Source organism: Calidris pugnax, unplaced genomic scaffold (assembly GCF_001431845.1).
Source record: "Calidris pugnax isolate Ruff unplaced genomic scaffold, ASM143184v1 scaffold24, whole genome shotgun sequence".
NCBI classification, from domain to species: Eukaryota; Metazoa; Chordata; class Aves; order Charadriiformes; family Scolopacidae; genus Calidris; species Calidris pugnax.
Genome location: NW_015090922.1, coordinates 812985 through 836758, shown reverse-complemented (window position 1 = coordinate 836758; position 23774 = coordinate 812985). Strand labels below are relative to the sequence as shown.

At 48.5% G+C, this 23774-nt stretch overlaps 1 protein-coding gene and 1 long non-coding RNA gene across 6 annotated transcripts in view; both read right to left on the bottom strand.

Annotated features, from left to right (window-relative positions):
* Positions 1–520: 520 nt before the first annotated feature.
* Positions 521–10600, bottom strand: LOC106893316. 2 transcript variants are annotated; one of them, XR_001413043.1, is made up of 9 exons: positions 10433–10600; positions 7730–7962; positions 7111–7266; positions 5118–5263; positions 3544–3692; positions 3018–3277; positions 2816–2886; positions 2490–2726; positions 521–653 (listed from the first exon to the last, which is right to left on the bottom strand). It is a non-coding gene; the product is annotated as an uncharacterized LOC106893316 (long non-coding RNA). The 2 variants fall into 2 exon arrangements; XR_001413044.1 differs by lacking the exon at positions 3544–3692.
* Positions 10601–18481: 7881 nt separating this feature from the next.
* Positions 18482–23774, bottom strand: part of LCLAT1 (lysocardiolipin acyltransferase 1) — a 132937-nt gene continuing 127644 nt past the window's right edge. For all 4 annotated transcript variants that reach the window (XM_014951034.1, XM_014951032.1, XM_014951031.1 and 1 more), the window contains one exon: positions 18482–22698. In XM_014951034.1, coding sequence (XP_014806520.1) covers positions 22190–22698 — 509 coding nt within the window. In that variant the 3' untranslated portion in view covers positions 18482–22189. The remainder of the gene's footprint in view (positions 22699–23774) is intronic.

The following is a 23774-nucleotide window of genomic DNA, read 5'->3' as shown; positions in this document are numbered from 1 at the left end:
AACATCCTGGGGGAGCTTTCTGAGCAAGGCTCCCATCCAGTGGTGGTTACCATCGCTGGCATTTCACTGTCAGTGCTGAAAACCTCAGCCTTCTGGTGAAACATGGACTTGCTCAGGAAAAAAAATTCCAAATGCAGAAGCATGGTACGCCCATGGCTGCTCCAGGGGAAGGAGAAGGAAGACCCACATTTGGGTGCAAAGAAGAAATCCTGCCTTGCACTGCCAGAATTAACCAACACCTTCCTTGTCCTCCTCCTCCTCTAGGCCTGATAGAAGCAGCTCCCAAGCCTTGGAGCCAGCTCTGCAACCAGACCTGGGACTAAACGAAAGAGGCCAAGTATTCTTGCTCACCATCTCACCACAGGCCTGGGGCAGAGGTGGGTTTTACAGACCAGAGACTCCCAGGACAGAGCTGGGGAGTCCCAGAAATAAGTTACCTGGGGAAGAAACGGTTGGGCCAGCCTTTTTCACCCAAGGTGGCCGTGTCCAAATGTTTTACATTTCTGTATCACTTGCCTTGGCCAAGAGGTCCCAGCTTCTGCCCGTGTTGGTTTCTGGCAGCTCCCTTCTGGCACTCGTCACACCTCCGAGGGCAATTTGGATCCACTTGCTGGCACCCCCACGGGCTGTGAGCATCGGAGCAGGACCCATCCCTGTGGAGACAGACACCCAACACAGACACCCAACACCTGTCACTCCAGGGGCATCATCTGGCTCGTCCTCTTAACTCAACAAGTAATAAGTAGTAGTAGCAATATCAACATCAACACCAGTAACAACAGCAATGTTTCCCTTCCAAATGCAGAATAATCCCCATGATGAAGGGACATGTCTTTAATGAGGAAAGGCTGAGGGACTTAGGTGTTTTTAGTCTGGAGAAGACTGAGGGGGGATCTGACCAATGCTTAGCCCCAAAAGGGTGGGTGTCAGGAGGATGGGGCCAGTCTTTTTTCAGTGGTGCCCAGTGACAGGACACGAGGTAACAGGCACAAACTGGAACACGGGAAGTTCCATCTAAACATGAGGAGGAACTTCTTTTTTATGAGAGGGTGACTAGATGATCTCCAGAGGTCTCTTCCAACCCCATATCATTCTGTCATTCTGTCATTCTGTGATACGTTCTATTTATAAGAAAAAAATAAAAATGAAGATATCAAACATCTTCCTCAAACTCTACCTGTGAGACGTGGAAAGTGACACGGATATCTTCATTGTTAACCCTCATCTCAGCCACTATGTAGAGGAGTCAGAAAACATCTGCAGCCCTGTCTCTAGGATGTGCTGCTCTGCTCCTCATTTTCCAAAAGGAAAATGGGAAGAAGCAGAGCCAAAGGAGTTGTAGTCACCCACGGGGGCAATGCCATGTCCACCGTGGACGGTGAAGGCTCATGGTCTGGGCAGTGCAGAGGTAAGAACACCCTCTTCTCCCACAGCTGAGGTTTTTGCCTGCCTTTACTTCAGGGTTGCATTTCCCTCTTTTCTTGCACAAGGGTGATGCTGAGAGGGTGGAAGAGGTTTCTCCTCCACAAAGCCAGCTGTGCCTGGTCTCCAAGAGATCAATCAAATGGGAGGAAACGAAAACAAACAGATCGATCTGTAAACAGAGAGACTTTTCTCAGTCTTTCATAACCAAAAAAAAAAAAAAACCCCAAAAATAAAAGCAACAATTATCTTCCCTAAAAAATAACAGCAAATGTCATCTGCCAGCGCTGTTATTTCCACTCCTGGTGGGGAGGCAGACTGGTGCTGCTCCCAGATTTTCTATGAATGGGCCAGGAAGCAAAGCAATTAGCCAGAAAATAATAAACCATTCATCCAAGCACAACAGCCAGCAGAAGAGCGGCTGTAAACAAGTCCAGCTTTCTTCCCTCCTCGCCATTGCAAGCGCTCGGAGGCTTCAGTGAGAGGTGGCAAAGCTGTGAGTGGTGGGACCTGCAGGACACAGCCAATTCCCCCCCTCGCCGGGGCAGATTTTGTGCCCATGAAGAAGCATGAGGATGAGGTGGTATTTCACAGAATCACAGAATCACAGAATCTTCTAGGTTGGAAGGGACCTTAAAGATCATCTTGTCCAACCGTCAACCTAACTGACAAGAATAGACACCCACACAACAAACAAGGATCATCACTAAACCATACCTCCCAGCCCTACATCAACCCGTCTTTTGAACACCTCCAGGGATGGGGCCTCAACCCCCTCCCTGGGCAGCCCATTCCAATGTCTGAGAACCCTTTCAGTGAAAAAATTTTTCCTAATATCCAGCCTGACCCTCCCCTGGTGCAACTTGAGGCCATTTCCTCTTGTCCTGTCGCCTGTGACTTGAGAGAAGAGACGTATTTGCCCACCTAAGGAGTCATTTGTGCTTGCAAAATTTTAAAAATTAAAATACTATAATTCCCCAAGCTTCATATAGAATTTTGGTATTTACAACCTGCAAGAAGAGTCCATCTGATACTGTCGACTGGGTTCAAGCCAGTTTGTAACCCACCTTAGGTTTCCAGTCCTTACTGGTGCAACACCTGTGCTGCCTTAACACCATTACGACCGAGCTCTTCCTCACAATGTCTCTGGGATTGGTAAAAATCCACCTTCACCCCAGCTCTTCCTCTGCAAACGTTCCCCAAACAACTGTGGTTGCAGCAGGGCCATGGTGGAAATGAGAAGAAAAGCCAAGGGGAACCCGAGCTGGGAGCCAAACCCTTCCTGGTGGCCTTATGTCAGGCACCTGCCCAAGTCAAAAACGATGTTTGTTGACAAATGAGTTTTCAGTCAAAAATAGTGCATAAAGGAGAAAATGCTGAGGGTCCAACTCACCCCATTTGAGCCGTGCAGCCTGAGCAGAAGCATACATCCCAATGCAGATGCATTCCCTCAAATGCCTTGACCTAATGGGACAGGATGACATGGAAAGGAAACAATAAATGCAATTTGTTAATATCCAAAAGGAGAGAGAACAAATTTAAAGCAAAAAAAAAAAAAAAAAAAAGAAAAAGAAAGGGAGAGGCTCTTCACTCACGGGAGGAGAAGTAACGGGCACGGGATGAGAGGAGGAAGAGCTGTCCTGTCCAGGTGGTCACCCGTGTGACACTGCAGAGGGTTTTTAAAAGCCAGAGCTTCTCTTAGGCACACGTCTCAGGAGGTAACAATAACATTGTTTAGTTTGGCACCTTCACAGCACCCGACAAGCAGGCATCCAGAAAGGCTCTTCTGATTGTTTTGCTCCATAAACTGTGAATGCAGGCTTCACGGGAGGAAATTTCTCTGTGATGATAATCCCTGAAAAATACCCAAAAAAGCCCATGCCAGAAGGGTCTGCTGCAGGGCAAGCATTAACCCTTTGACCCCTGGGGCCAACTGCCCCTCTCAGGAACTCGCATCCCAGTGGTTTGGGAAAAAGCACCATCACTTCGGTGTGCTCATTTTCCAGGTTCTTTGGCAACTATAAATACTTTGTTTAAGCAATTATTTTTTTTTCTATCAGCAAACACAGTATAAAACATGGTTTTGTGTGAAAAGCCCAAAAGCCAAACAGTGAGGGATACCTTTTCACTGCCATCGATCACATGGAGGAGCTGTTTGGAGACTGCTGTCTCTAAATAACACCCTGTGTGTTTGAGAAGTGATGTCTTGGGGATGATGAAAGCCTTCGGATCAATCTCCTTACAGCTTTCTTCATCTGCATGTCCTGGACCTGATGATAGGAAACTTGGGATACAAATCTCTCCTGGCTCTTTTAAAACACTTCATGGCAGAGTTGATAGTGCCATATTGATGAAACCTGACAGCAATATTTTTAAATTTATCATTTGTTTGTTTATGTGTTATCATCATCACTTAGATTTTTGAGTTATTGGGGCACGCGTGGATTTCCTGGCTGAGCCAGAGGACTTCTTCCCCTTTATACCTCACAAATGCATAGTCCCTTCACCACTCCCAAACCTCTTAGGGCGATGTCTGCTCCTGAATGGTGGCATATAGATGGGTGCATAATTCACCCAGTGCCCAGTCTTCCCATCCCATATAGCACAGAAAGATACAGGCAGGCACAGGTCTTACCCAAGAGGCCCTTGTCTCCAGCTGAGCCCTTCTCTGAGCAAGGGCAACTGCCTGGCTGAGGTGGCCCTGGCCTCCCCCAAGGATGCCCCATCCCTCTGTGCTACCCTGGTAATGCAGATTGTGGTCCACTAAGGGCTTGCTGTCCCTTCTCTCTTCCAGGCTCTCTCATAGCCTCTTGCTTCTCTCCTCGGGCCATACACACCGTCACCAGAAGTGTTTCACCATCTCACATCAATTGTCTCCAGCTGAGCCCTTCTCTGAGCAAGGGCAACTGCCTGGCTGAGGTGGCCCTGGCCTCCCCCAAGGATGCCCCATCCCTCTGTGCTACCCTGGTAATGCAGATTGTGGTCCACTAAGGGCTTGCTGTCCCTTCTCTCTTCCAGGCTCTCTCGTAGCCTCTTGCTTCTCTCCTCAGGCCATACACACCGTCACCAGAAGTGTTTCACCATCTCACATCAATTTACATGGGCCAAGCAAAGGGCCAAGCAGGGCCAAATGGATGCTCCAGTAGATTTGGAAGGACTTGCTGAATGATTTCAATTCCCCAGCTCTAATTCAGCATCCCCTGCCTTGAATTGTTGGTCTTTATTCCCAAATGATATTCCAGCTGATGTACACCACCGGGGAAGTCCATACCATTGAAGGCCCAGCACGACCTTAGAAGAGAGGCCAGAGACAAAGCTCCCCATGTCAGTCTGGAATCGTCTTCCTCACCCTTTACCGGGACAACCTAATGAAGGAATCTGAAGAGCTTTGCTTTTGCTACAAGGTTCCTGCTCTGCCTAATTTGCACACACGCTGACCAGAGTAGGGCCCGGGGCCACCCTTCTCTGTGGTGCAGAGGACCTGTCTCCACAGATCCTGCAGCAGAGCAGGCGGAACAGATCTGTCCTACAGGCCGAGCATTTCGTGCTAATTGAATTAATGTCTTCCACTAAGGTCACTAGCTATAAAGTGCTAATTTTCTTCCTGAGCCTGAGGGTCAGATTTTCCAAAGCAAGATACCAAGGAGAAGACTGATGCAACGTGAGCTTCTGATGAGCTACCTCTACCATCTTACCTGGGTCCTGTTTGCAGTGGACTGAGATGTGTTTAGCAGACGTGCTCTGAGGTCTGTAGATCCTGACCACTTGGCCATCACCAGAGGCTGAAGCCACAACCACCACCGTGAAGACCTCCTTCTGCTCCAAGATAAAGAAACACACCCTAAAGCCAGAAAGAACATTGGAGACTTTTACCATTTCACATTGTGTACAGAGATTCGATGTGATTGTGAACAAGGATGTAGTCTTGCCCTACTGCAGATGACCCGTGAACCAGCTGGTGGGTCAGTCAGCTCTGCAGATACGTGGTCTGCATGAAAATCAGGCCTGTGCTGTTCCCTATAGCGCTGAGCTGCGAAAAAAACCAGACCTGTTTACAGCTGCCCCATGCACAAAAATATCCCACCTTTGACAAGACTCATGCAAAAAATCAAGAGGAATAGATTAATACAAAATCACTTAAAGGCATCTTCTTGTCTCATTGAGTTATATTACGCAAAGTAATTACAATAAATACAAGATTAAGTACTTTCAAGCCTCTGAAAACGAGCTGTGTATATTAGTGCCCCTAAACAAGACAGCGCCTGGGATGAGGGCTCTCAGAGGAGATCATCTCTGTCTCTTCCCCTCTGTGCACACACACAAAAACGTTCTCATCTTCCTGATGTCACAGCATGTCCAACAGATAAAAAAAAAAACAAAAACACCCCACAACTAAAACAACCCCAAATCTCACCGACATATCAAAGGAGCACAGCCAGTGGAGGAAACAAGCCCACATCTTACATCAGCCTGCATCCCGTTGCTATGCAACCAGGAAATCCACACGTGTTGCCATGACGATGTCAGTTCATCATCATTCAGCTCACAGGAGTCATCGGTGCGCACATGCCGGGACAGACAAAGATGTGGGATGGAGCAAGAGCACAGCAGCACCTCACGGCCTCTCCCTCAGGGAAAGCATTTTCCCTTGGTGTTTCTCAAACGATCCCACCTCAGATGTCCATGACCACAGCCATGGACAGCATAGAGGTGGGCAACCCGTTCTGTGTAAGGTGGCAGCAGCCTCCTCTCCTGGTTGCTCTCATGGACCTTGCAAGGGTAAATACACAGTCTGGGAAGAGAAGGAGCTGCTTGAATGTCACTGGCAACACCAGCAGCTACACAAGCTTCCACAGCAGTAGTGTGATTGCCTCTATGTTATGATGGTCATGATCAGCAGCACCAAAAATAATGTGACAATATTAAAGACCAGTAGCTGAGCCAACTGGAGTACCGTATGGTCCACGTTAACCCGGGAAGGATGAGCAAGCTGCAGCTTGTCCTGGTGGACAACAGGATGACCACGAGCCAGCAATGTGCCCTTGTAGTCAAGAAGGCAAATGGCACCCAGGGGTGCATCAAGAAGAGTGTGGCCAGCAGGTCACAGGGATCTCGAGGGAGATCATCCTCTTGCTCTGCTCTGCCCTGCTGAGGCCCCATCTGGAGTACTGTGTCCAGTTCTGGGCTCCCCAGTTCAAGAAGGACAGGGAACTGCTGGAGAGGGTACAGCAGAGGCCTACAAAGACGATGAGGGGCCTAGAACATCTCTCTGATGAGGACAGGCTGAGGGACTTGGGTCTTTTTCATCTGGAGAAGAGAAGGTTGAGGGGGGATCTGATCAATGCCTATGAATACTTAAAGGGTGGGTGTCAGGAGGATGGGGCCAGTCTCTTTTCAGAGGTGCCCAGTGACAGGACACGAGGTAACGGGCACAAACTGGAACACGGGAAGTTCCATCTAAACATGAGGAGGAACTTCTTTCCTTTGAGGGTGGCAGAGCACTGGAAGAGGCTGCCCAGAGAGGTGGTGGAGTCTCCTTCTCTGGAGACATTCAAAACCCGCCTGGACACATTCCTGTGCAACCTGCTCTGGGTGGACCTGCTTTGGCAGGGGGTTGGACTAGATGATCTCCAGAGGTCCCTTCCAACCCCATTATCATTCTGCGATTCTGTGATTCTGTGACCTTACCTTGGCTTCACTGCCTTAGATCCTCTTCAGAGGTGGGAAGAGAAGAAAGGGCGCACGTTGTTAACCAGGCCTTGACGTGGAGCCCAGGGGTCAGCAAACCAAACCACGATATTGCAGCACTTGGGCAAGATGCTGTTGAACAAAATCTCTGCCCTCCTGTGAAAAATAAACATTGTGGCCAACAAACACCTTTACTACCCTTCTCCATGCTCACTCTTTGCCACCTGAACTACTGCCCACTGGAAAAAAAAAAAAGTATCAGCTGCCAGTGCCTCAAGCACTGCAAATTATGGAAATGTTATAGAGCATAAAATTTTGCCAGGCAGGTGTGATAGCTTGGTCAGGCCTTGAACATGCTGGAGGCATCACAACTGGTTTGTGCCCCTCATGTGGATGAAATGGCAGATGATCTCAAGTCATCAGATGAGTTACAGCTGATATTGGACCAGCCCTGGCAGATAAAAAACAATGGGGAGGAGGGAGAAATCCTAGGGGAAGACACAGCTGGAGGGGAGGATCTGAAACAAGTTGCTCTAAGGGGCTGATCAAAATAAGTTTGCAGTCCAAGGTGACAGAAGAAGGGGCAGCTGGTGTTGAACACTATGGGAAGTAGACTTACCATGCTGGGATGCAAGCGAGAAGGTCAGCCCTGCAGCTGCAGCAGTTGGGCTGGGACAGTCTGATGGTCCTTCTCTCTGCAATGTCCATCACCCCTGTAGGGTTGGTATGTAGATCTCAAAGATGGCTTTTCTGGTTTGAGAAACAACAAGCCCTTCCCTCTTCTCTGCTGAAAACCACAGCTCCTCAGAGAGACAGGACAAAGTCTAGGGACTGCTGATTCCCACCTAAACTCTGCAAGAAAAACAACCAACTCTGTAAAGTCAACAGGAACCATTACAGGGGCTTCTGGATCAACTTTGGGCACCACCAGGCATATTTCCTTCTCTAAATAATCAGTATCTGCTCCAGGGTCAAAGAGCCAAAGCGCTGAGAACCAGAGCATGGGATACTCCAAATCCTGATCCCACTCATGGATGTTCTTATCCCAGAGCAAGGTGTGCTGGCAATGAAATGCAAATTCAGCTGTTGCTCTGCTTGTATGTATTTTGCCTATAAACCCAGCAAAATACTTGCTCTACTTTTGCCTTTTTTTTTTTTTTTTTTTTTTTAATAATTTAAGGTTGCAACGCCTGTCTGTGTGGTAAACACATAGGAATAACATTAAGAAAATGGAAAAATGCCAGTCTGCTCATGCTTGGAGCAAGCACCCAGGCTTTGGGTTTAAAAATAACCTTTAACTTCCATTTAATAACTGCTATCAAAATCCTATCATCAGAATCCTAATGCATTTTTTTTTCCTACTTCCCGCTTTCCCCCTCCATCTAGTCTGAGGGAGGAATGACAAAATATTGTCATTAGGTGTCCTCCACGTCTCCTTACGGCTCTTTGTGATTTGGCTGGCATTTGACTCAGGCATTTCAAAGAGCAAATCCTGACACCACACACTTTTGGCTTTTGGTGCCCTCGGCATCCTGGGGCAAGGTGCTCCCCTGCTTTTTTGTTCACTGTGCAAAGACCCAGCTCCTTCTTGCTGCCGCCCCGCCACCACAAGTGATGCACAGGGCAGACTTCACATCGGGGGGGCATGGGGTGAGCCTTCGCCCATGGGTGCTCATGCTGCTCCACCTCCCCATCTCCTGGCCAGCACCCAGCTGCAGGGGTCTTCTTCCCGGCCTCAGAGCAGTGTCAGAGCAGAGTGGTGGCTTTATAGAATCATAGAATGGTTTGGGTTGTAAGAGACTTCATAGATCATGGAGTTCCAACCCCCCTGCCATGAGCAGGGCACCTCCCACCAGACCATGTTCCTCAAAGCCCCATCCAGCCTGGCCTTGAACCCCTCCAGGGATGGGGCAGCCACAGCTTCTCTGGGCAACCTGTTCCAGTGTCTCACCACCCTCACAGCAAAGAATTTCTTCCTGAGATCTCATCTAAATCTCCCCTCTTTCAGTTTAAAACCGTTCCCCCTCATCCTATGGCTCCCCTCCCTGATGAAGAGTCCCTCCCCATCTCTCCTGTGTCCCCTTTCAATTTCTTTGCTGTTTGGCTCCCAAGTGCTCCAGCGGGTGATGAACCAGTAGCTGCAGGACAGCAGGAGAAGGCTTGGAGAGGGAGCCACAGAAACGGCTTTCAACAGCTGGCGGGGGGAAAAAATAGCTCTGCTGGCGCACGGCTATAAAAAGGTTTATGTGCTGCACTTTGAAGGAGAAAATTGACTCCATTACAGTCAAGTGGCTCGGTGCCTTCAGCTGTGTCTGGACACTTCTGATGCGCAAGGAAATTGTTTTGATGCCTTTTGTTGTGCTCCTCCAGCAGAGCTATGCCCCTGTCGTGCTCAGCCACCTGCTCTCCACACCACTGCCCACCCCGTGCCTGCTGGACCCAGGGGATGCAGGAATAACTGCATCAACGCTCTTCCATCTTCCCTTGGTCCTGCCCCCATGTTTTCCTAGCTACTTTTGAGCCCACAGTCCCTCCTGTGTGGTTGAACCCCTCATTTCCATTGTTGTCCATGGGCTGCTGCTCTCACCCAAGGGCCTTGTGGCTGCAGCACAGGGTTGGAGATCTCCTGCGGGAGCAGAGTTGGTGCCTCAGGCTCAGACAGATGGAGGCAAAGATTTGGTCCAAGTTTTTATCTGTCTCAGACAATGAGAGCACCTCTTGCATTTGCTGCTCTGCATTTCTCACAGGAGATCTCCCTGGTAGGCAGCAAAGAGTGACCATACTCCATAGAGGCCTACAGAGAGATGGGAAGGGAGTGGAGCCATAGGACGAAGGGGCCTACAGAGAGATGGGAAGGGAGTGGAGCTACAGGATGAGGGGTAATGGTTTTGAACCGAAAAAGGGGAGATTTAGATTAGATTTCAGGAAGAAATTCTTTCCTGTGAGGGTGGTGAGACACTGGAACAGGTTGCCCAGAGAAGCTGTGGCTGCCCCATCCCTGGAGGTGTTCAAGGCCAGGCTGGATGGGGCTTTGAGCAACCTGGTCTGGTGGGAGGGGTCCCTGCCCATGGCAGGGGGGTTGGAACTGGGTGATCTTTAAGGTCCCTTCCAACCCAAACCATTCTATGATTCTATGATATTGCTGGGTTTGGGCTCTATGCTTCCAGAGATCCTCCTGCTTCCCACACCAGGGGATGCAGTCCCCATCTCCTCTGAGGTTTGGGGGACGTGAGGTTTGTGCCTCTTTGGGACTGTGCCCACGCTCCCAGTGGAGACCCAGTAGCATCGTTTTTTGCACCATTTTGCTGAGGGAACAACTCACCTGGGTGAGGATGCTCGTGCCAGCCGTGCTGTGAGGCTGTGAGTTCAGTGGTGCTTTCCCCGTGTCTTGAAGTATCCAGTTCTTTGATGAACTATAGAGGGGGGACATCACTGAGTGCCACCTCTCTCCAGCCACCCGACACGCTCCCGTGGCAGCCCTGTGCAGGCATCACTATCGTGGGATATGGACATCTGGGACCCTGAAAAAAAACAAAACAAAACAGTTTTTAGCAGAATTTAGCCTCGTGTTCAAGTCTCACATGAAAGCCCAGAGTTTAAAGTGATTTCTGGCTTTGAAATACCCTGTGTGTGTTGGCTGCTTCTGTCTTTGTAAATTACTTGTTTTGTTACCGTCACATACGTTTTATATACAGGGGCTTTTCTGGCAGAGCTTATTCCCCATAGGAGCCCCAGATGCTAATTTTCCCCTCCATGGGCACAGCCTATCAAGCTGCTAATGGAGTACAATGGGTGATGGAGAATGAGGTTTTCATTCTCATCCCAGAGCAGCAACCCCAGCAAGCAGCCGTAGCCAAGTCAGGCTGACATTTAAAGCAACTGCCCAGATTACATTACTGAGATTATATTTAATATGGCTGGCCAAATCTTTCAAACAAAATCAATGTTCTTTTACTTAATAATACCCTTGCCACATCTTAATGAAGGCTCCTCCAGCTCAAGGCCCTATTTTTCTGCAGTCATTTCGTTGTGTGACATCACTGACTGCATCAGATGGTACATAATGCTATTTTCATCCGTTTCTATTGGATTTTATGCGTTCCCATCCTTGATTTGTCAATTGCCGGATCAATTAATCAAGGGACTCTTAGGGGAGAAACATTTTTATTACTGAGAAGGAAGGGTAATTCATTTAAATTCTGCATCTTCCTACAGCATCCAACATCTATTATTAACTCTCTCCACCGGGCACGGACAGAAGGATGACGAGGGACCTACGGACCAGTCTGTGGCCACTTGAGGTATTTGCAGAAGTAAAACACAGGCTGGGCTGAGCCCTGGTTTGCCCCTTGGGTCTCACACCAGGGAAGAAACCCAGGCAGTGCCCTCCGAGCCCAGGCAGCCCCAGGGGAGCTGGAGGGGGTCCCATGGTAGGTCCCTGCACGAGGCTGAGCCCATCATGGCCAGAGCCCAAGCAGCAGTTGCAACAGCTGTGGGCAAGACGAGAAAGACACTTGTCATCCCAGTAAATTCAATTTTATTAGTGATGCCTGAAGAAATTTAGCCGAGACGGGAGCCATACTCAAAACTTTGGGCAATTACAGAGCCTGGCATAAGCCTTTTCTGGAAGCTCAGGGGGAGGTGAAGGGGGGAAGTTAATTTATGTATCAGCTGGTGCCTGTCTCAGGGTGAAATGTACCCCAGCTGGGACTCCTCAGTAGCCTCCTCAAGCTGTAATTTTGCTGCAGGCCCAGCTCCGGTATATTCCAGAAAGCAGGCTCCTGGCCCCAAAATGAGCACCAGCGACTGCGTTTTCTCCCATTACCTGCAGCACAGGCCTGGTGCCTGCCCACAAGCATGTTCCATCCCTGGGATCATAGAATCATAGAACGGTTTGGGTTAGAAGGGGCCTTAATTGAGTTCCAACCCCCCTGCCATGGGCAGGGACACCTCCCACCAGACCAGATCACTGTAAGGTTGCCCATCATGACACTCTCTCCCAAAAATGCAACATGGCCCAACCATCAGGAGACTCCATAGCAAGTTTGGTGGCTGGAGAAACCAGCCAGGAGCTCGTCCCAACCAGACCATGAGCTCAACACATCAAGTCTAAACACTTCCAAATGCATTTACAGCCAAATGGGAACAGTTTTTGCTCTGGACAATGGGGCTGCACCATGATCCATCCCTCTACCCAAACCTTTTTTAGATGTAGCCCTGGTTTTGGAATCAGGTTGCCACCCAAATTGATTGCCCATGGACACCTCCTCACACCCCAGCTGACCAAAAAAAAGGCTGGTGGTCCTCTCCGTCTGAAGACATCCTCCCTCTGATTGTGGGCTACAGAGATTAAAAATAAAGGAAGAAAAGGATTATTTAAATAGTGCCTCCGAAGAGGAAAAATAAAATTGCACAGCCCATAATCCAGTTTGCCATTTTTCCATCCCATTAACCCCCTCTCTAAGGAATTATTATTATTGTTTGTCAGTAGGAAACCTGGTGGGGCCGGGGTGAACACAGTCCTTCCTGGCCACCAGCCTCCACCTTGCTGCAAGAGGACACAAGCTCACCATTGCTCTGGGCTCCCAACAGCCCTTCTACCCCCACTCCCACCCAGCAAGAAGACCCCCCACCACGTTTTGCAGCCACAGGAATTCGGGACCAGCAGCAGACACACCAGGTGGCCACATCTCCCCCTGCCTATGGCGTCTGTCAGGTTCATTTGATGATCAGTGGTTGCTCCATGAGGACACGTGGAGCTGCTGGGACTGCTGGCGAATGATAAAGGTAGGGCTTTTGTGTCCTGGGGTTTAAAAATTAATTTTAAAAAAAAGCAATTTTGGAGGTGTTTGTGGGGAAATGTGGGGGAAACGGGGAGGGAAACGTGCCTTGCAAGCCCATCCAGGGGATGTGGGGTTGGGGAAGGAGAAGCTGCTGTGGCAGCTGAGTTATCTGCGGAGAGGACTGAGGGGAGCAGAAAAATGCACGGGGACATCTCTGCCAGCTTTTCCCAATAAATTACCTTGCTCAGGAAGCACCCAGGGGGTAGGACCAGCCCCGCAGCTACATGTGAATCACTCCTTTTCCCCAGTCACTGTGGGGCAGAGCTTCATCCCAGAGAGGCCAGGGCTGACCAGTGCGTCCATGTGGTGGTACTCGTGGGTTGGGTCTCCGAGCCTCTGCCGGGAGCAGAGGGGAACTGGCACCCAGGTGCTTGGCCAGTGAGAGTCCAGAATGACTGATCAAGTGCCACCAGTGGCATGGGAGGACTTTGCAGCGACCACACAGACAAGAGCAACAAGTGTGGAGCAACAAGATGGTTCTCTCCAGCTTTACCCATCTGGAAAGGAGGATGGAAAGCTCCTGGTGCACTGATAAGACCTACGCAGGCTCAGATGGTCATGGCTTGTCTTCTGTATAGATGATGCCGTCACACGGGAAGCAAGAAACACACAGCCCAGGCCATCTCCAGCCTTCATGCTCCTTCCACACAGGATGTCCTAAGTCACAAAGCCAAAACCCAGAGCAGGCAGGTGCACCCAGAATTGCCAGGCTCAGAAGAAGAGCGGTGGTTATGGCATGGATCAGGGGGGGTCTTTCTCCTCCTTTAGGCCCTGGTTCAACATCCACCACCACAGCAGAAGTTTGAAAGGAAGCTGAGCCCAGCGTGGAGCCTGCCTTTTCCGAGACGATGAGCATCTGAGGAGAGCATCACAACCCCAGCCAGAGCCGGAATGGCACATGGGGGCCTCTTGACCTTGGCTCCCTGAACAACTCCACGATGCCTTTTTTTTTGCAGCCGAGTCGTATTTTTAGGTCCTTCTCCCTCCCTGCTGATTCATTAGGGGAGCTAATGTTCTCCCAACCGCCGGGCATCTGACCCTTGAGGTGTGTACGCTGCGCTCTCCTGATAAATATAGACCACTTCAATTGCATAACCTGTCTAATAAGCAGCGTCCGTCCTCCCCGCGGGCACGCGGGGGACCGGGGACCGAAACGCCTCCGCCAAGGGTGTGAATGGACGCCTATTTATTTATGTTATGCCCACTGTCTTCTATTTTTGATGACTTCCTGCTGTATCGACTTAATGAGTGACTCAGGGTTGGGTGGCCCTGGAAGTACTCCAGGTTTGGAGGGACCTCTCCGCTCTGCCCGTCACTGATGGTGTGTGGGGTGAGGTCCTCCCTTTCTGATCTTCCTCTCGGCTGGGGGAGATGCAGCAGAGTGGGATGGGACAGGAGGATTAAAATTTGGAGATGTAGCTTTAGGGCCACAAAGATGCTCAGAGGGCTGGAGCAGCTCTGCTATGAGGACAGGCTGAGAGAGTTGGGGTTGTTCAGCCTGGAGAAGAGAAGGCTCCAGGGAGTTCTTAAAGCCTCTTCCAGTCCCTAAAGGGGGCTACAGGAGAGATGGGAAGGGACTCTTGATCAGGGAGGGGAGCCATAGGATGAGGGGGAATGGTTTGAAACCACAAGAGGGGAGATTTAGATTAGATCTCAGGAAGAAATTCTTTCCTGTGAGGGTGGTGAGACACTGGAACAGGTTGCCCAGAGAAGCTGTGGCTGCCCCATCCCTGGAGGGGTTCAAGGCCAGGCTGGATGGGGCTTTGAGCAACCTGGTCTAGTGGGAGGTGTCCCTGCCCATGGCAGGGGGTTGGAACTGGATGATCTTTAAGGTCCCTTCCAATCCAAACCATTCTGTGGTTCTATGCAAGCCGGGTTCATTTCCTCATGGATGTGTCAGAGCATTTGGCAGCCTGGGGGCAACCGAAGGACTTTATACCCAGGGGTGCAATGGTCTGTCACTGGAAAAGGCACCTGGTTTGGTTCACAGAGCAACAAAAGCACCGACCTGCACGCTGTGTCCGTACAGAAGCTTAAAAAGCCCACGTGCTTGGTAATAAATACATCTTGGTGTCAAACAGCAAGATTTCAGCAGCGTCGGGCTGCTCTATTAAGAAATGAACATCCAGTACCTTTAGGACCTAGGTGTGACGGCGATGGCCGAGTGGCAACATGCTGAATAATCATTCAATAAATCTTTCAAAGTACAGAACAAAGCACTTATTAATAGACTCGACTAACGAATGCGGAAGCGGGGGGTTTGCGCAGTGATTTTTCACCCCTGGTTCCTTGTGGCACTTGCAGCAAGAGCCCCACGGACAGGACCCAGCGAAACCACGTCTGCCCCCACGTCAGGAGGTTTCTCTCCTTGAGAAACACTCAGGGATCTACTAATCATGAACCAGTGAAAGGCTCGTGTTGTTTGGAAGGAGAAGTGGCCATTTCCATCAAACGAAGGCATCCTTTGCCGTCAGTTTGGTGTGGCTCAGCCAGGCTGGCCACGAGCAGCACTGCGATGGCCAAGGGGGCTGTTGAGACAGCTGGAGTGACATTTATGACAAGGACCATCCCACCTATCCACGTGCTGTCCCTGCTGTGCAAGCATCCAGCGTGTCCTGTAATAACTCTAATAGCTTTTATGCAACGGCTAAGGATGAGAAAGCTAATTAAAGATGAGGTATTCAACCTCCTTGGTTTTATTCCTGTCTTTATCTAATAGTCAGCAGCCTGATCCCTTCCAGCATCCCCCAGGACAAGCTCCAGGCTGCAGCGGGGCAGAGGGCTGGTCCCAGAGCAGGGGGCTCTGCTCTGGCCTCCACAGAAGCAAATAGCTGGGCTTTTTGCTCCTGGAGCACCCCTCTCCTGACGTGCTGTGGCCTGCCACCAGGCTGAGGAAAAGGACAACCGTGACCAAACAGGACTCTCAGGGAGCTGGAGCCTCTTTTCACCCCCAGCAATGGTTGGTGGCACAGCATGGTGTGTGTCCCCAGCAGCAGCACACCCCCAGGAGGTGTCCCCAGACCCGCTGAACCTCCTGGGAAGCAGGAGGTGCTTGAGGTGGCAGACCTGACAGCAGACCCCAAACTGCCTTTGCCCCAGGGTCTGTGTTCCACCCGAGGTCCAAACTAGGTCTGGGGCCTGTCCCAGCCTGTAGCAGAGGACACCGAGCCCCGCTGCTCCTTGTCCACAACGTTCTCCTCTACCTCCCGGCCTTCAATGATGCAGAAAGTCTGCTAAGGACTTTTCCTGCTGGAAGGACTCAGCAAGAAGCAGCTAATGCAACCTCTCCTGCTCATCCACGCTACTCATGTCCAACGGATAATAAAACCACAGGCTCCTTTCTCATTAATCCCTAATTAGGCTCTCTTCTCACTTACACAGCACTTTCTGTCATTAGCGGGGGAAAGCTGAGAGCCTGCCTTTAACCTTCACGTGTGGTGAGGAGGCAGAAGACCCGAGCACCTTGCTGAGATCTTACATAAAACATCTCATGCTCGCTTTTGGGGGGCTCCTGGAAAAGACACCCCCCCCCGCCTTTCCCCCAGCGAGGGCAGGAAAGCAAAGCCTCTGGAGGAGCACAGCACCTGCAGTGAGGAGGCTGGAGGTGTCACACACTTGACCACTGATGGACCACAAGCACCTCTATCCTGTTACCCCCTGAACCCTTCGGGTTCAGCGTTAACCAACATCCATTCCTCTGCTCCCCACGAGACACCCAGCAGCTCAAGCAGGAGGCAAAGAAATAGTGCAGGGGATGGCAGAGGGCAAAACCAGGGGGTGATGTTAGTGCTGGGTCACAGTGAAGAACCTCGGAAGGGCCAAACACCCTTCCTTCTTCTCCCGAGGGCAGCGATGCCCCCTTGAGAAGAAGCAGGTGGACTTTTGCTCAAACTCCTCCTCTCAGTCTCCTGCACATCCCACCACAAACAGTCAACCCCCACCCCTCCAACCACAAACAGTCTACCCCCACCCCCCCAACATGAAGAACTCCAGAAAAAAGGATGACAAACCATGTGGAGGCCAGGAAATTGGACAGCCTTGTACCCGTCGTGTTGAACCGAAAAGGATGACAAACCATGTGGAGGTCAGGAAATTGGACAGCCTTGTACCCATCGTGTTGAACCACAGAGGAGGTGTCTGGGGCAGCCGGAGGGTGAACGCGTTGGTCTCCGTTACGATTACCTCCTGCAATGGCAGGTAGGACAGAGAAATCCGTTTCTATCATCGCATATTTGAGCTGAAGGAAAAAAAAAAGAGAACTGTCAGCTACCTTTTGAGAGAGACAAGTCACTCGGGAGGGACCACAGGTCGTTGTGACTTTTGAGGGCCGATCTGAAGGCTCTGAGCAAACGCAGACATTGCAAGTGTCACCTCCAGCTGCAGAAGCTGCTACCAGGGTCTTTTGAGGACCGATCTGAAGGCTCTGAGCATACACAGACATTGCAAATGTCACCTCCAGCTGCAGAAGCTGCTGCCAGGGTGTCCTGTGGTTTCTCGTGGTCTTTCTGACACGTGCTACCTGCTGGAGACCCGGGTGGTTCTGTGAGGGCTGCTGTGGGGGGCAGCAGTCACAGCAAGGCCATTCCCCTCGTTTAGCTAACGCGTGACAGCTCCCAAGAAACACAGCCCTGCCTGCCCACACCGGATTAGCATTCAGAGAACAGAGAGGGAAATTGTGGAGCCCGTGATCTGAAGTTACATTAAAGACAGGTCCCTCTGAGAACAGGAACCGTGCCATGGATCATTTCTTGTGTCAGTAATTACACAGGAGATAGCTACAACGGGGGACTTACCTCTGCACTGCCACCTCAGACGTTCTTTCAAGCCACAGCTGCTGCTTAGGAAAAGACTGAAGAGGAATCTGATTAATGTTTACCAATACTTAAAGGGTGGGTGTCAAGAGGAGCCAGTCTTCTTTCAGTGCTGCCCAGTGACTGGACAAGAGGTAACGGCCACAAACTGGAACTTTGGAAGTTCCATCCAAACATGAAGAGGAACTTAACTTCCTGAAGTTCCATCCAAACATGAAGAGGAACTTACTTCCTTTCAGAACCCTGGAAGAGGCTGCCCAGAGAGGTGGTGGAGTCTCCTTCTCTGGAGACATTCAAAACCCACCTGGACACGTTCCTGTGCAACCTGCTCTGGGTGGACGTGCTCTGGCAGTGCGTTGGACTAGATGATCTCCAGAGTCCCTTCCAACCCCAGTCTTTCTGTGATTCTGTAAGCAATACAGGGTAAGCAGCAGAGCAAGACTAAAATGGAGCTGCAGCTCTTGCATGCTCAAAGTCTTCCACATCCCTTTACACGAAGAGGCCAGAAGGGAGGGTAGAGCCAGCCAACCCTTTCCAACCTCCCACAGAAAGAAGGGAGACGAGACGTACCACCCAAACAGCCACAAACCATGGTCGAGCACCCCAAATGATGCCACTCTGCCCAAGACAGACAGCCATGCGACTGAACACAAGGTCTGTGCCTGATGGGTACATACAGAATATGTCACACAGCAGAAAGAAAAAATGGCAAAATTCGACATGTGCAATGCTTCAGGTCTTTATTTTTGCTGTAGAGTAACCGGTACATGGTTAAAACGTTCTAATATAATCAGTGAACTCTGAAAACTAAGGCTTTCTGTAGGTTTGTAGTATCCTGGTGTTTCCTTTCACACAGTGTACATATAAAATCAAGTCATAAAAAGACAGATCCTTTTTTAAACAACAGAGTGATGCAACGCACAAAACAAGGAAACTACATTTCCTATGATAAAGACAACACCTCACAGACCAGCTTCGGGCCCTGCAGCTTTGAAGCCAAGAGAGAAATGCCTTGGTCTGAACTCCTGCAACCCAGACAAGCCTGATGGCAAACAGGGGACGGCAGGATTGCAACCATCTGTGCTGAGCAGAGAGAGAACCACCCCCCTCAAGGTTAACGAGGAAACCATTTGATTAAGCCAAGGAGAGCAGCATCCTTAAATCATGTCATTCATCTCAACCAGGGTAAGCAAGACCTGTAGGTCCCACAGACAAGAGCAGTCACTGATGGGACCACTCACCTGGGAGAAGGTGAGTGGTGACAACCTCCGTGCTAATGAGTGAGACGAGGCTCGGTGCCTTGCCTCCCATGAAAGAGGAGGGTGTGTGATTCCTGGAGAACTAGCACCTTGCACCCTACAGCATCAAAAACATTCCCAAGTGATTTACCCAGCACAGAATCATATGAATTGTTTAGGTGAGAAAAGACCTGTAAGGTCAAAGTCCAACCATAAACTTAACGCTTCCAAGTTCACAACAAAACCACGTGCCTAAGTGCCACCTTAGTGTACTCCGAATAAGGACACAGGGTAATAACAAAACAGTCTCCAAAAAATCTGTATATTAAAACCTTTTGAATAAAAAGCTACATTTTGACCAAAGAGGAAAAAACCAAAAGCATTTGCAGCAAGATCTTCCCCCAGTTCCTTAACCATGTTCTAAACAAAGACTCTTCTATATCCACAAAGCTTTTCCTTTTAATTCCATTTTTCCCCGTCTTGCATTTCTAATTGAGTTGGAAAACGAGGCACGCAATCTGAACATCTACATCCATCACCAAGCCAACCCTCTTCCTCTTGAGATGAGGACTGCTCCCTCACCACGTGCTGCCCTGCACGACGGAGTCAGGCGCTGCAAACCTGGCATCTGCAGCTGACAAGAACATTATTTTGTCTCTTCAGCCCAAGTAGATGGGAGAGGAGGATGAATTACAGATTTCATCACATCACAGTAGGTTCCAGCTGGGAGAAAACCTCTCAGAAGGGTCAACTATGGGATTGCATTTGATTTCATTTTCTGAGCCCAATGCTAATCACACACACAGAGACATAAAATCTTTCACCAAGACTCACATTGATGTTTCTGATAACATTTGATGACACCACAAAGTTCTCTGAAGGACTGAAAAAAAAGCAAAGCTGGTATTTATGTTGCCAACATACGTAACCTGTCCTCTGAAGCCACTCCTGAAGACTACATTAAGGCTATTGGAGTAGGGTGGCCATGGCCTCTCCTGGTGTGAAAGCACAGCCCTGGCTCAGGACAGATCAGAAGAACCCTATAGCTCTCTGCATCAACCAGAAATGAGTTTTTTTAGGTTTTTCCCTTGCGACTCGTTACCTGGATGTGCAGGGAACTGCACCAAAGCAAAGAATTAGCTGAAGAAAAACGAGGCTGTGTAGATTTAAGCTGTAACCATGCCTTCCATATCACAGAATTACATTTTAAAAAGTCCTCAGGGTTCAGAAAGGATCTCTTTCCACTCGTGACAATGAAACACCAGTTGTCAGTCTTCAGGTACTCAAATATAAATATGAAAAAAATCATTAAGAAACATAACCCTAAATATAAACCGAGTTTTATTTGTTTTTAAGAAAAAAGGGATTAAAAAAATCAGAGTAAAATAGATGGCTTCAAGTACTTTCCACATAAGAAACAATTAGTTATTATAAGCATAGATTAAAAAATACCTGTCACCTTGCAAGGGACAGTTGAATAGAGGCTGGTGATTCGTTCAGAAAATGGCCTTTGATACAAACACATTAGACAATATGTTGATAGTGCTGTAATTTAGAAGAAAACAGATGTGTCTACCACGCCGACCCAACACTTCAGGTATTCAACGCAATACATTTTGCACCCTGTACTTCCATACTTCGTGGCAATGTCACGCAACGTATGGAGCCAGGCCACATAGGGTTAACTTAAACAAGCCTTCATGCACTAAACAACAAATATTTAGTAAATCAGGAAGGTTTTGCAGCGACACAGTTGATTGAGTGGTCTAACATTCTTGAGGTTGAAAATCAAATCTAAGGTGAAGTGTCTCCTAAGTGCTGGCAACGTTTATGTCTTTTACTATGTGACCATGAACATGACTTGCATTATATATGACAAGGAACACAACTGGAAGTGCCTTGTCCAGGTTTAAGCCTTCATCTTTCCTGAATGTCACGAAAATAAGGGCAAGTATTATAGTGGGTGCCCCAAAAGAACCCAAAAATCGTGAAGGAGGTCGGAAAAGTAACGATGTCATCAGGAATCAAAGAAAATACCGCAAAGGGAAGATGAAGCTCGATTTCCCCGTGCTGTGACAGGCTGAAACCCATCTCTCCTACTCACAAGGAGACAACCACTGCATCAGATGCATTTCAGCAGGTCTGGCTGATATGCACAGAGCAAGCAATCTTCCTGCTTATCTATAGGGACACTTGAAATGTCTAAGGAAGCAATGTGAAAACCAAAATAAATGCTAAAAAATATATATATATATCTATCTTGCCTACTCTGAAAAATAAATAAAATGTTTTCAGTCAAATAATGTCTACGAAGAGACCTTTTTGAAAAACATTTGCCAGCTACTCAGAGACAGACACTTCTTTTTGCCTCTACCAGAAAAAAAAACACCAATAAACCAACAAAAACCTAGCTCTCCTGTCCCACAGCTCTGCATACTACAGTAGAAACAAGTCTGCTACAGCTAACAGGGAGACCAAAACAGGATGAAACAGCGATAAATGAAAATTTAGCTGCATAGGTCTATTAAATAATCAGTGAAGACTTAAAGGGAGGCAGAGCCAGCACTGTTTTCCGTCCTATAACACAAGGCTGCAAGGCTTGAAAATCCTCCTGGGTGACCAAGAGCGGTAGGTTCAGTAGTGTTTGAAAAAGCTGATGTGAAAATATGATTTTAAAAAACAGGTTTGAGTATTTGAAAGAGAAAAAATAAAAAAAAAAGGAGAGAGAACAACTCATCCTCCAGCTTCCACCTACCATCAAAACATTGTTCAACTTACCAGCTTCCCAAATCCGGTGCTCGCTTTATGACGTGATTACACAGAAATCATCCTTCTGTCTCTTTTAGCCGGACAGTTGGGGTTTCTACATGAAAGTTCAGTGCATTTAGTCACATTTATTAACGTCCTTACGATTGTTCAATAATCCAGCAATTTGTTTCTTAATTACAGCAGAATGCAGTTGGTAGCTGCTTGCGAGAGCAATGTTGACATTACATTCAGAGATAAAAACTACCATTTTCACATGTAGCAATAACTAACATTTTTCTTTCTTTTCACAGAATCGAGTGCAAATGTCTAACAATGGCAATAGTAAAAGACAATTCTCATGCAAAAATTCTTCCCCTGTGCATAAAATTTGCAGGACATCTCCAAACCACCCATTTTTATGCCTTTCCCTACCCCGGAACTAATTGGTTTTCATTTTCATGCCATGAAATTTCTGTCGGTTTTTAAAATACCGATGGCAAGCGAGTTCAATGAGTTCCAGCCCACCAAATATCTTTTGCTGGGCAACGAAAAAGATGATCATGGCTGCAAAATACCAGCGTGCCAAGCTGTAGAGGTACAGCAGCACGAGCATTCCCGGTGGGAATACGGTCCAATAGAGGAGGGAGATGCATTTCACCGCCAGGACCCTGAGCTCGGATTTACACGGTGGGATAATGCTTTGCCCCGTGGTGCTGAAGCACCTTCCACCTTCATAGAAACGTCGGAGTCTCTCCTCTTTCTCCTCCCAACGCTGCCGGCACCAGAGCTGCAGCTCCTCCTTGGAAGTGGGCACTGTCTCTATGGGATATCTCTGGACGTGGAAGTGAATCTCCTTTGGGAAGTTTCCGTTCAAAAGGTGCTTCTCAGTCTGAGGAATGTTTTGGGGGTACGCCACGGTTATGTCATGGATAGCATCGAGATTGTCACCTAGAAGACACGTTTGGGGAAAGAAAGATCAATGGCAATGGTGAGAAGCCAATTCACTTCAAGGCATGACTGGAAACTGTCCGAACTATGGCAGAAACCCCAAAGATACATTATCTACACAGTTTTTTATCTGTCAGAATCTCTAAAGAAAGGTCAGTCTTTCCCCAACCATTATCTGCTCTGAATCTGAGCAAAAAACGTCAGCAAGAAAATTATAGGCAGTACAAAGTAACAGAATTACAACACACTAAGAGGATAAAGTAAAATTTAAAGGAGAGAAGATGCGCATCTGGTCTTGGATAAAGAGCAGAGTACGTGAGACTAATCTTCAGTTATTCACACCTGTGCTGCAAGCTGAAATTGCTTTTAACTAACGAGATACAACTCAGTGTATGTTCCTGTGAACACTGATTCAGCTCGATCTGGAGCAAGCAGCATAGACAACCCTAATTTACTGAAGGCTGAGAAAACGTATGTGAAACATAGACCAGCTACATATCAGGAGCTCGTTAAGTCTGGGGTATCTCACAAAGGATGAGGAGTATCTCTGGAGCTCAGCCAGCTTTGCAGAGTACTCCAGTTAAGACCATTCCTTCAGATCTGGCCAGCCAGTACTGTAAGGAGGTGAGCTGCTCCTTACTGCATTCTGGATCTGGCAAAGGCAAAGTGCAGCATAAAGGTACCACAGAAGCCCAGCTTTAAGTAAACCACATATAGTTAGTTATTTGGGTAAAGTGAGTACAGTTAACCGTTTAAAAAGCAACTGCAGATTAGAAATTCAAGGGAATATTGACAAAAAACCCTCTAACTCTTCATTACCATGCCTGATCCAGCCGACACACTTGAAAGGATACCAGTATTGCCTTTGCTACCACATCTTTGTACTAAGCGTTTTTTACATTTTTGCACTTTTCTAAATGCCCTCTTTCTCCCCCAGCCTCTGACCAGACATTCTTTTCAGATTTCATAAAGTAAATTCTGCTAGTGTAAAACCGCTCTAAAAATAGGCGCCTGGTGCACTGGATGTTGCATAACTGTTAAGATCTGCCAGCAGTGATTTATCCCGCTGTTTTTAT